Source organism: Heterocephalus glaber, unplaced genomic scaffold (genome assembly GCF_053883595.1).
Source record: "Heterocephalus glaber isolate CG9 unplaced genomic scaffold, H.glaber_assembly_v1.0 deba00001504, whole genome shotgun sequence".
Taxonomy (NCBI): domain Eukaryota; kingdom Metazoa; phylum Chordata; class Mammalia; order Rodentia; family Bathyergidae; genus Heterocephalus; species Heterocephalus glaber.
In genome coordinates this window covers 70,751,173-70,764,065 of record NW_028258324.1, presented here as the reverse complement: position 1 = coordinate 70,764,065, position 12,893 = coordinate 70,751,173, and the positions used below count along the sequence as shown (strand labels likewise).

Genomic DNA, 12,893 nt, shown 5'->3' with positions numbered 1-12,893 from the left:
ATTATATTTTGCAGGTGTAACCATTTTCCTACAAATGTCTTGAGTTTATCCTTTATAACTGAACACTATTCCATTATGTATAAATAGCACATTTTCTTTATCCATTCATCTGTTGCTAGGTATACAGGCTGCTTCCACAATTTAGCTGTTATGAATTGTGCTGCTATAAACATGGGTAGGCATGTATCACTCTAATATGATGTCTTTAACTCTTTTGGAAAGAAATGTAGAAGAGAAATAGCTGGGTCAAATGGAATTTCTATTAGTTCTTTGAGAAGTCTCCATACTGATTTCCGTAATAGTTGTACTAATTTACATTCCCACTAACAATACAGAAGGGTCTCTTTTCCACCACAGCCACACCAACACTTGTCATTATTTAATTTCTTGATGATTGCCATTCTTCCTTCCAAATCTTACTGTTGTTTTAATTTGTTTTTCTCTATTGGCAAGAGATTTTGAACATTTTTTTTTAACATGTCTGTTGGCCATTTGTACTTCTTCTGAGAAGTGTCTATTAGTTTCATTTGCTCATTTCCTGACTGGATCTTTTATTTTGAGGGGGTCTAATGTTTTTGAGTTCTTTATATACATTAGACATTAGTCCTCTGTCAGGAATAGCTGGCAAAAATTTCTTCCCATTCTACAGGTAGTCTTCTCACCCTGATTGCTTCCTTTGAGCTTTAGTTTTAAAAAATCATGTTTCCTACCTATAATATGTGCTCTTTAGGTAAAATTTAGAAGATCCAATACAAAGAGGAAAATGTAAAATTCTAGTAATCTTAAACTCATGGGTATGCATGTACCACTGTAATACGATGTCTAACTCTTGGGAAGATATATATACATGAGGGGAATAGCTGGGTCAGATGGAATTTCCACTGCATTTCCTCCAATCCATTTACATTTACTGTGTGTATGCATACACATGTATTCAATCTATTGCATTTATTTTTATTTTTAATTTTTTTTTGTGGTACTGAAGTTTGAAGCCAGGGGCCACTCTACCACTGAGCTACATCCACAGCCCTTTTTATTTTTTGAGACAGTGTGTCTCACCATGTTGCTCAGCATGGCCTTAAACCACAATCCTGCTGCCTCAGCTTCCTGAGTATTACAGGTGTATGCTACTGCACATGGTTCTACTCTTTTTGAAATTAGGAAATATTTTTCTAAGTCATTAAACATTTTGAAGATAATTTTTCTACCTTCCTATTCTATATTTTTTTTTAAAAGACAATTACTTAATTTTTGGGATAGGCAATGTACACACGAAATAGGAAAATTTTAAAGTTATAAAAGGTTTACCATGAAGTCAGCCTTTCTCCTGCCCATCCTGAAGCTACTCAGTTCCCCCTCCAAGGGACAAGTGATGGTTTCTCCTGTACCCTTTCAGAAATATTCTAGATGTTATATACACAAACACATCCTCAAAAGGTAACATATTATACCCTTACATCTGCACCCCGCTCTTTCACTAGTATCACACTACAGAGCTGCCTCATTCTTTAATATGGACACACCACAGATTATCTCACCAGTCCTATACTGAAGGACAATTAGGTTAACTCCAATCGCTCTCTTTTGGGGGGGGGGGCAGTACCAGGGATCGAACTCAGGACCTCGCACTTACCAGGCAGGTGTGGCGCCACTGAGCTAAAGCCCTGGCCCCCTCTAATCTCTTGTTAATACAAACCTCCAGAATGGCTATGCACATAAAATTCCATAAATGAGAAATATTCAATGGCTAAATAAAATGGTAGTCTAATGTCAGTAACTTCCTTTTATTACCTCCCCCCCAAAAGCAAAATATCATCAAAAACAACATTTCAGGACCAAATGTCAACAGACTCCAGATCTGTTTTTGCCTTCTCATTTGCACAAGACAGTTCCACCAAACAACTGAATTTTAATCGGACACTGCTCCTTTAAACCACTAATAATGGGCTGGGGATTTAGCTCAGTGGTTCCGCCACCTGCCTCACAAGCACAAGGACCCAAGTTCGATCCCCAGTACCTAAATAAATAAATAAATAAATAAACCACTAATAACCTTAGCAATGTGCTTTAATAATTAATCCCAGTAACAGAGACTCGTTAAAGCCTGGGGTGCTGGCTCCCTTGGCAGCCCCTGGCCTCCAGCAGCACCCACCTATGCAGAAACTCCTGCCCTTTACTGTAGGCGTGGATGGTGGCGAGGCCTTGTATGCTGGACGTGATGTGGGAGAGGAACGGCGACTGCGTGATGTTGTCCAGACGCTTCAGCTCCCGAATCAGGACCCTTCAAGAGAACGCGCTGTGTCACAGGGGGCAGACAGCAGCTCTGGCTCCCTCCTCAGCCCTGGCGGACACAAACACCTCCTGCTTACCTGGAGACGATGTGCAGAACTGAGAAGAGGATGATGAGGGGCCCCACAGCCACAAGGAACCACGGGAAAACGCTGGCTATCATCCCAACGCAGAAGAACACCAGGATGACGTTCTGGATGAACATCTCGGCCTGGAAGGGCAGGCGCACGTCGACTGGGGAAACCGCAAAGGAACAAGTGTCAGGGCCTCAAGCAAAATGGAGCCAAACATTACAGGGAAAAGCGAACTCGAGGCTCCACAAAACCCTATCAGAAGATGGTGATGCTGTCTTTAAACTGTCCACTGAAAGAAAGTTTAGAAACCTGGTTGCTTTCATTCTTCTTGGAACAGGAAATTTAATCTTCCTACTCCACCCCTTCTCATAGGTTCACTAGCCTGCCTAACCCTTTAAAACATTTTTTTCCCTTTACAAAGTACTGTATGTTTATTGTACAATATTTGGAAAGTAAATAGTAAAACAAAGATAAGTTATATTCTTAGCAATATCAATAAATTACTGCTAACATTTAAGAAATTCTTCATCAGGGAAATTTAAACATGCACACAAGTTAAAATAAGGACACAGAACCTTCAATGGTTACCAGTATTTTCTTCATCTCTCTTCAGCTATCTCCTTACCCCACCCCTTTTTTCTTTTGGCTGAAGTACTTTTGTAAATCCCAGGTATGCTGATAGCACTGATTTTTCCTGTCTTTTTTCTGTGTGTGTTTAACAGAAATGGAAACATGTTATGCACCAGTTCAGGTGCCAGGGGTGGTTCTGATTCCTTGTTACCTTTGGCTATGGCTATGCTGTTCTGTCAACACCTGACCAAATTCCTGCTGTGGAGGCAGCCACGGTACAGTAGTTAGAAACAAAAGTCTAGCTTTGGAGTCAAAAAGATCTGCAGTCAATTAATTCCCACCTTGTTCATCCAATAGTTGTATGACCTTGGGCAAGTTACTTGAGCTTTCTAGACATCAGCTGTCCCATGTATTCTGTGGCTGAATTAGAATAAGGTGCAGGAAACCCTCCCTGGGGAGGAGGCAGTGCTATTACGCCTGGCTATGGGCAATGGAGTTACCATAAGTGAAGAGGTGCTCTGGAAGCTCAGACATCGCTGTCCAAAGCCTCCCTGCTAACTCAAGCCTCTGAAGTCAGATAAGGCACAATAAGAACTGGGATTAAAGGCTCCTGGTAAAAATGCCAGCCATCATGTGTCAGCATCCCAGGCCAGCGCGAGCTGCACACCTGGGGGACATCTAGAAGGTGGAAGGAGCAGAGAGCACAGTGCTCCAGAGCATAAAAGACAGCAAGAAATACCTTCATCCAGGTCTTTGGAAAACCGGTTGAGAATCCTCCCTGTGGGGGTGGTGTCAAAGAACTTCATAGGGCTCCGAAGGATCCTTCGGAAAAGCTCGTCATGGAGTCGGGAGGAGGCTCGAAGTGTTCCCTGTGGAGCAGAGACAACGGCATCAGGACTGAGACCCAAGCCCGAGGCAGGGCCCAGGACACTGCTCCGCAAGACTCCCAAAGCTGGAAAGCACACACCATCCCTGGCAGGAAGGTCTTTCCAGCTGAGGCTGGCTGCCGAGGGGCCCTGCTCAGAAGAACCCCCAGAGATGCCTCGCCGAAGCTGACCATGTGGTCACAGGGAGCAGAGCGCAGCAGCGCCCACCACCGTGTACCTTGACGAAGACAACTCCGCGAATGGCCTTCAGGAGTAGCATGACTGCCATGGAGAGGGTGTAGATGCTGGCGTAGTACTGCATGAGGGGATTGTCCTTCATGCTGTCGCTCACAGAGGTCCTGTTACCTCGGGTCACCGTGGTGTTCTGTTGGAGGCAGGGCTCTATGAGGCCAGCTCCCAGAGACAGCCAGGAGCCCCTGCCCAGGGGAGGCTGCAGGAAGTGACTCTGGGCGCTGGCTTGGTGAACACAAGGCAGGCTCTGCCAACCCTTTCTTTGTTCTTCTCTTAGTGCTGGGGTGAATCGTAGGCCTCATAAGGACCATGCATGTGCTCTCCTCCGAGTACACCCAGCCTCCGCCCCTGCCTGTGAGGGATGAGAGCAGGAGGCCTGCAGACTCCCTACCGACCCATGGGCTGGCCAGGGCTTGGTTTTATTTTTCCTGTCTTGTGAGACTACATGAGGGACTCATCTTTTTATCCTGGAAAACCTCATTCCTTGCTCCTTTTAAGTGAAAACTAGATGAATTTCTAAGAATAGGCAAGGACCACAGAGAGACAGCCACATTCACCGACACACCTCTCTTCGTTGAGTAACCTTACCCCGCTTCCCTGCTTGATCCAGTAGCTCAACCACCAGGTGCTGAAGGCAGTGCTACCCACATTCAGCATGAAAAGAGCCATGATGACCAGGAATGCCAACGGGCCCCCCGCAGCCCGGATGTAGACACCATACACCGACCAGGGCACTGAGCCCTGCCCCTTCTCTTCCAGCTGTACGAGCTGTCCTGGGTAAGGGGGAAAAAAACATGACCTTAGCAGGGAAGAGTGCGAACTAAATTTTGTAGGAGGCCATGGGTTTGGACTGGGGACCTGCAAGGGCCCCAAAAACCAAGCAATATACAGCAACCACAATAACTGCGCTCTGGTAGGATGCAGGAGCCAACTAACTAAGCTGTAAATAATTAGCCAGATAAGCTGCCACCAGCTAACTGGCTGACTGAGCTGTAGCAATTAAGTTGTTTTCTAACCCCAACGTCTTTCCCTATACAGTAAGCTGTCAGATCACATCGTCGGTGGCAGTTTTCAGAACCTGCTCTGGTTCTGAGAGCTGCCTGATTGGCAAATCATTTTTGTTTTGTCTAAATAGATTCTACTCAATTTAACTGATTTAATAAGTTTTCCTTCTAATAAGAGCTAATCAGACAGCCTATAGTTTCACAGGGCTCTGGATTAGAATGACTTCCTCCTCCTCAGAGTATTCATTCTTTCATGCATTTAACATTTACTACACAGCAGCCCAGAACAAGGCCCTGGAGCAGGAAGGAGGCTTGAGACCAGGCCCTGCCTCTCAGGACCTTGCTGAGGATCGTAGCACAATCCTGAGGCCAGGCAGGTAAACATGACAGGATAAAATGTGCACAGGGCCACGTGTGGGGGCAGGGAACATCCCAGGGACATGCGTGCCCAACCCCTCAGGGAGGCGTGGGAGGGGGCAGGCAGGTCTCAGGGAGGACTCTCGGGGTAGCCTGTGCTGCCTCTCAGCAAGCCGGTCACCCAGGCACAGAGGCAACAGGCAGAGAAAACAGCATGACCACAGGTGCAGAGGGAGACACTGCCACATGGTACAGGGGGTGGGGGAGACCTGGTTGGGGAGGCAGGGTGGCCAGGGACAAAGGCATCTGAGCTTCCTCCCATAGGCATCGTCTGGAGAGACTGGGTCACACGTGTGTGGAGACTGGACGCCTCACCCTGCTGGGCCAGGTGGACGCAGGATGGCCACACTACAAGACCAGCTGTCTTTGCTCTGAGTGGCCTCTTTGCGCCTCCCTGCATTCCCTACAAAAACGAGCATTTTGTCTGCATGCTACACCAAGACAGAGATAGAAAACACTGCTGTGAAAATGGGAGGCTACTGAAGGGCTTCCTGCGGGAGAGTAAGGGGCTGGTCTCCCATTTTTAAGTAGGTCTCTCGGGGGTCCGTGTGGAGCACAGATTTAAAACGAGGCAGCTAAACACTGGGTAAGGATCACTAAGGGCCTGCAAACCCGGTAGGGACAACGGCGATGGAGTTTCAGGAAGCAAATTCAATAGGGCCAGTGACTGGTTGGCTTCTGGAGGACAGAAAAGGCTCAGTGACATCTCTTAGGGTCTTCCTGGCATGGCCAGATGACTGCTGCTGACTTGAGAATACACAGAAACAACCACTCAGGAAGCCACTGCCTCATCACAGGTAACGTTTAATAACCTTGGAACAAGTCATGCGTGCCTTGAGCACTCGGGAGACTGAGGAGGACCTAGGTTGGTAACTACATAAAAAACCAAATGTTCCCTAGTGATATGCTGACTTATGCTGCTTATGGCAGGAACTAGCAGATGTCTCAGCTTTCTGTGCTATTTACTTTTTGGGTGAGTCAATAAAGTATCTTAAACCACGCCTCAATTAAAAAATTCATACTTGTTCTCTTGAAAGAAAGGCAGAGTGTGATAAATCAGCTTGTCATCTCTTAACACCAAACGTCTGCTGCACTTTTTTTTTCTTTTTTTTGGTACCAGGGATAGAACTCAGGTCCTTGCGCTTGCAAAGGAGGCGGTGGAACCACTGGGGTAAATCCCCAGCCTCCGTCTGCTGCACTTTTAAGGACAAGAGTGTGAAAAGAGGCCCAGCCCGAAAGCAGTGGTAAACCCAGCAGTCCCAGGATTCAACAGGTTCAGGGGAGGAGGTGACCCAAGAACAACAGAGCTTTAAGACAAGCTGCAATTTTTAAAAAAAATTTACAAGCCAGCATGCAGCTTACAATTCACAAAGATGAAACCACCCACATTACTGCAGACAGATAAAGGGTTTAAGGAATAAGACTGCTGAGCACAGTGGCGCTCACCTGTGATCTCAGCCGCCTGGGACGCCAAGGCAAGAGGATCACAAGTTTGAGCTAGTGCCTGGGCACTTTAGCAAGGCCCTGTCTCAAAATAAAAACTTTAAAAGTGTTGACAAACAAATATACAAAAAGTTCCTCTCCCTTTCTTTCCCTCACCTCAAAAGAAAGAAAAGAAGAAAGAAAAACAACAAAAGCAAGGGCTCTGGGTAGGGAAAGCCAACTTGGAAAAATCACTAGCTTTAACTCTTCTTGGAAGTTCCGCTACGCTATCGCTATCACTAGGACCAGGGGATGCGCCCTCTGCCATAACACTGAGCTTCTTTTTTTGTACCAGGGATCGAACTTGGGACCTTGCGCTTGCAAGGCAGGTGGCGGAACCACTGAGCTAAATCCCTGGCAGCACTGAGCTTCTGAGGACGTGGCCCACTCAGAGCTGGTCAGCACGGCACTGGCTGGGGCTGAGTCCATGCAGAGGTGAAAGGCAGGAGGCGCGTAATGTACCTCTCTCCAGCACTCCATTTCCCCCTGCCCAGGATGACCCGGCCATTCCCTATACCTGGCTATGCTGAGCCAACCCTGCACAGGAAGAGAAGGTGTAGGATCAAAGGTCATTCTCACTTCTTCCCAGTTTCAGCAAACAGGGCCTCACTGTCTCCCAGTACCACCTGGGAATTCTGTTATTTGACAAATATAGGACCAGGTGCTCTATAACACACAATGCTGTCACGTATCATAAATTGCCCTACGCAGCATTATTCGTGACAAATCTAAAAGTCTCTAAAAGTCATTACCTTCCTCTGGCTTCACTGCTTTCTCCTTCTTTACTGATCCTGTTTTTGGACCCTTGTCTTGTGATTTCTTCTGTGAACCACTGGTTTCCTTTTTTGAGTTGATCTAACGATGGTTAAAAAAAACAGTGTCTCCAGTCACGATATAGTCATCCAGATGAATGTTCACAGCATACACGACAGAATCACCTATGGACCTGTTATTATTATTATTTATTTATTTTTTGGTACCGGGGATTGAACTCGGGGCCTTGAGCTTGTGAGGCAGGCGGCAGAACCACTGAGCTAAATCCCCGGCTGAGCTACTATTGTTGAAAAGAGGTACATCCAACTTCTCAAAAGAGCCACCTATACTCATTTTTTCTACTTCCTCAACTCTTTCAATCTTTGAGGTCTTGGTTCCTATCCTGTTGGTCAACTGACCTTTGCTGTCCCTGAAGTCATTTGAGACCTAAACGACAAACACTGAAGACTTTATTTTCTTCTCATCCTCTCCAAAGGGTGACAGCTGGAGTCTTCCATTCCTCCTGTCTCTATCCCCACGTTGCTAATTCAAATCCATACATCCGATCGTTTTCTGCTGCCACACAGGATAAAGCCAAACTCTTCTCAGCTTGGCTCTGCCCTAGCCTAGTTCCGCAAGTTCCTCTCCACTTCACTGCTTCCCATGGCTCCTACCCTACAGTCACCCTAGTGAGGACACCACTCCTTACACCGGTCTCCCTTTGTGCACACCTGTCCATGCTTGCTTCTCCACTTGGAGCACCCCTCCTCTCATCCCAAGCTCACTCACAGGGGTCCCTGTCGGATGGCTTCAAACTTTACATCTTTCATGGGGCAACGCAGACTGCTGTAGCATAAGGAGCTACCCTGGGCGCTCTGTTAGCATGTTGCTGCGTGCTGTGTCTATCTGGTGTTAGTTACCTGGGAAAGCATCAAAGCAAGGTCTTCTCCAGAACACTGCCAGTCCCTCAAGGACAGAGATGATGGTTTCCAGGGTTATCTCCACACAGGGCCTACCATGCAGAGCTGCCCATAACAGGGCACTCACACCATGATGAACCTGAGACAACTGAAACTATTTAATGCTTTCTTTGCCAGCTTCCTTTTTCATCTTTACATAGGAAATTCCCTTCATGTAGTTCACTACATTCAATTCTGCCATATTTTCAGCCTCATGCCCCCGGTAGATTTTAAATTGACATTGAAAATTTAAAAGTATAAAACTTAGAGCCACATCTGAAACACAAGAGGGCTCTGAATTGTGTATTTATCACAGTGCATGAACAAATGCACCATCTAAAAGGAGATTACTATCTACTGACCACTTGCTAGGAGAAGAATACTACATATTATTTAATGTGGTCAATGCAACAACTGCAAGAGGCAGATACCACCCTGTTTTTAAGATGAGGAAATTGAAAGTTAAGAGAGTACCAAAAGCATGCCTCATCTACCACAACACACTGACTCAATGTTCTTTTGCTCCTTGGGCCTTCCCATATTTAGCTTCCTGCTTTCTCATCTTCCCTCCACCTCTACAGAGATGAGGCAAGAAGCTGAGGAATCAAAAGTGCCCTGGCAGCCACAGAAGAGTGGATCAGGGTGTCTCTGGAAGTTTCTGATGATCCCAGGAAGGTTTGAGTTATGTACGGAAGTCTAAAAAACACTAGGCACAGCTAGTTTGTGCTGCACCTGGGATGAAACCCCCAACACGGAGATAAGACTCCCCAAAAAGGGTCCCCAAAACTTCTTGCCTTCATCTCACTCTGATATCAAAAGGACCAGGTAGCCAAAAAGGTAGTGTTTAGGGTTAGCCTAAGTCACCTCAGGACCCCAAGTGAGAGGGCAGCTGACGAGGAGGAAGGACAGCGTCTCTGGCCGGCTCTAAGTAGGTACGCCCTTGACTGCACCTCACTTGGAACCCTAGAGAAGCTGCCATCTCCGGGGTTGCACTGAACGTGGGGCCCAGAGCTCCTCGGAGTCAAATCACGCTCATCAGCAAGCTGCTCAACTTTTCTGAGCTTCAGTTCCCTCCTCTGTACAAATGGAAGACAATGGTGTTTGACCACACAGCTTCGACAAAATGACTAAGTAGGGTGGTGTCTCTACAGCGCCTAGTCTGGTACCTGGAACACCCTAGGTATTAATGGTCGCTGAGACAGCAACCAAATGTACGCAGTGTTTAACTGCCCTGCCCTGGCACCTTATTCACTTATTCATCTTCAATCAAGGTTGATGGAGTTTAGGAAACTGAGCTATGACACAGAATGGTACATATCTTCCTATTAGTAAGTTCTCAGCAGCAGAAGAATCTGGCTCACTATCCCTCATCCCGCTCTCCTAGGAGAATCGCCACAGCGTATGATCACCAGAAAACAGGGCCCCTGTCCATCCTGTAGCCAGCTGAGCTCTCCATCACTCACTGCAGTCACACCTTCCCTGCATGGGAAGGGGGACACACCACAGACCCAGCAAATCTTACCTCAACTGGGGGTGTCTCTCCCAGCAACAGGTTATTAAAAATGGTGGCGTAATCCCCATTTAAACTCATCAGCTCCTCGTGGGTACCTCTTTCCGTGACACAGCCCTCTTTCATGAAGATCACTTCATCACAGTCAACAAGGTACTGGAGACAAAGGCAGGGTCAGCAGAGTATTGCCGTTACCAGTGCAAATACACTCAAAATCCCAGCCCTCGGTTCAGTGGGTCTCAAGTGCAGAGGACTTGTGGACCCCAGGGACTTACGGCAACACTCGAACAGTTTTGGCTATCAAAATTAGGGGCAGAGGCACTCCTGGCATCTAGAGCAGCACCCCACCCTACCCCCACCCCAGAACCATCAGCCCAAAGCGCTCTGCCTTAGTTTATTGTGCCTTGTGTTACAGCTCAAAGAGCATCTCGTCTGTTTCCAACATGAACCTGCAGGGGGAACTACACAAGCTTTGCATTACATTGCACATCCCCTCAACTGCACTCAGAAGTACACAGAGTTCAGTGGCTCTCTAAAGTGGCCGCCTGTAAACTGAAAACCTGATTTCCAGAATCACGGTTGCCCCACAAAACCCCCGCACCACACTCATCCCCCGCCATTGGGTGCAACAGCCTCGCTAGGGAAGGGCGCACCATACCTGTAACTGGTGGGTGACAAACAGAACCGTCTTGGACCTGAGGTGCTTCCGGATAGCACTGTTGAAGATGTGGTTGCCCACATGGGCATCTAAGGCACTGAGGGGGTCGTCCAGGATGTAGATGCTCCTGTCACTGTACAAGGCCCGGGCAAGGCTGATCCGCTGGCGCTGTCCACCGCTCAGGTTGGCTCCTCGCTCACCAATCTAAGGACCCAAGAAGTACAGCAAAGCCTCTAGCTCAAGTCCACAGTGGTGCTCTGTGGACACCTTCATCACTTCCCTCCTCCTCTACCTAAACTGGCTCCTTCTCTTGAACTCCCACCGGGATGAACTGCCAGGCACTGTGACCCTTCCAGGAACTGGAGCCAGCCCGAAGCGAGAACTAATCGCTCCTACATCCGGCCGTGCCGCTGCCCCCAGGCACCCCCTCCAATCCACTCTCCACAGGGAAGGAAGAGCTTTCCCAAACACAAAGCTCAGCGTGCCTCACCCTGCTTAACACTCGAGAGCCCTGACAGACTCTAAACACCCCAACATCACATACAGCACACACCCTTCACCCCGACTCCCCAGTAGCTCTTGGGATCACTGCACAATACTTCTTCCACACCCTGGAATCAGAGCCATTTATAATTATGTGTACATTATGAACACATGACAGATGTCACTCCTGCTCGGTTCTGTACCCTCTCCACCTCTTCTCCACTCACAGCCCAAAAAGGGGGGCTCTTTTCCATCACATTACTCTGTGCCCTTAGCTGTGAGCTTTGTGAGGGTACAGACTGCTGTCCTCTACTTTACCAGTGCCAAGCAGCTGCTGCCCTGTTGCCAGCACATAACAAGCACCTGAGAAATGTTCCTACGTGGACAGATGAATAAGTCAATGGTCAAATGGTAACTGGCTCTGTGTCTGTTTTTAAAAAAATCTTGTCCTTACACAACATTCGACTAATCCAGAGGTTTCCGGGCTCGGTGTGCATTGCAACTACCAGTGAGCCTGTGAGAACAGCCTGCTGGGCCCGAGCCCAGAGCCTCTGAGCTCCAGGTCTGGGCACAGCCTCACGAGCTGCCTTTCAAACAAGTTTCACGTGGGCCAGACGCTGCTAATCTGGGGACCTGGGAACTAACTAAGCCATTTGCCAAGTCTGGTTTGAGGGATTTAGCTGAAATCAGGTGAATAGAACTGCCAGTCCCAGAGACCTCCAGGGCACCTCTCAGAGATGAGCTTTAACACCAGCGAGCACAGACCAGTTCCCGAGCGCCGATGGCCTCGGGAAAGCACTGCAGGCAGAGGAGCAAAGAAAGGATCTTCGCTAAGGGCTCTTTCTGAGAGGCAGGCTCTCTGCAGGCTACATAAGGAGCCAGCATGGCAGAGGCTAGGGGAGAAGCTTGACACACCATGCCACACAAACTGTTGTTTTTAAAATACAGTATTCTAAGGAGAGTAAAAAACATTCACTCCAAATCCACAATGGGATTTTGTTTAAAATTCACACAACATACGAACTACTTGGGTACTTAAAACAGGCAGAGTTAATGTCCCTGCGCTAAAGAACAAACGCCTTCCTAACACAGGTCCCAGCACGGAGCATGTGTCCTAGCAGGGGCTGAGTACAGCAATGCCCCCCCTCCAGCCCTCCCTGCTAAACATGCAGCCAGTCATGAAGGCATGGGGCCGGAAGGCCGGTACCTCAGTCAGGTCGCTGTTGGGGAGGATGGCCAGGTCAGGCCTCAGGCAGCAGCTGTTCAGCACCAAGTTGTATCTGAAGGACACAAAGTGACAGGGTCAGGGACAATGCTGGAGTGAAGCTTCCTGACGGGCTGCCTTGCTTCTCACGTGGCCAAGATGGGAAGCATGATGAAAACCAAACATTCCTTGCCTTTCTTCATCAAATTCCTTCCCAAAGAGGATGTTGTCTCTCAGAGTGGCATTGAGGATCCAGGCCTGCTGGGCCACATAAGCAAAGGTTCCACTGATTGCAATGCTGCCCTCCAGAAGTGTCATCTGGGGAGACAGACACCATGCGATAGTATTACCACTCACAACCATCGGCCTCAG

General features: G+C 47.9%; 1 protein-coding gene across 5 annotated transcripts in view; it reads right to left on the bottom strand.

The window, feature by feature from the left end:
* The window catches only part of Abcc5 (ATP binding cassette subfamily C member 5), an 86,959-nt gene that overhangs the window by 19,735 nt on the left and 54,331 nt on the right, over window positions 1-12,893 (bottom strand). For all 5 annotated transcript variants that reach the window (XM_004834907.4, XM_087186809.1, XM_021256281.2 and 2 more), the window contains 10 exons: window positions 12,715-12,839; window positions 12,525-12,597; window positions 10,835-11,038; window positions 10,189-10,332; window positions 7,707-7,809; window positions 4,640-4,824; window positions 4,038-4,184; window positions 3,673-3,802; window positions 2,370-2,523; window positions 2,153-2,281 (listed from right to left, as the gene is read on the bottom strand). In XM_004834907.4, coding sequence (XP_004834964.2) covers window positions 2,153-2,281; window positions 2,370-2,523; window positions 3,673-3,802; window positions 4,038-4,184; window positions 4,640-4,824; window positions 7,707-7,809; window positions 10,189-10,332; window positions 10,835-11,038; window positions 12,525-12,597; window positions 12,715-12,839 — 1,394 coding nt within the window. The remainder of the gene's footprint in view (window positions 1-2,152; window positions 2,282-2,369; window positions 2,524-3,672; window positions 3,803-4,037; window positions 4,185-4,639; window positions 4,825-7,706; window positions 7,810-10,188; window positions 10,333-10,834; window positions 11,039-12,524; window positions 12,598-12,714; window positions 12,840-12,893) is intronic.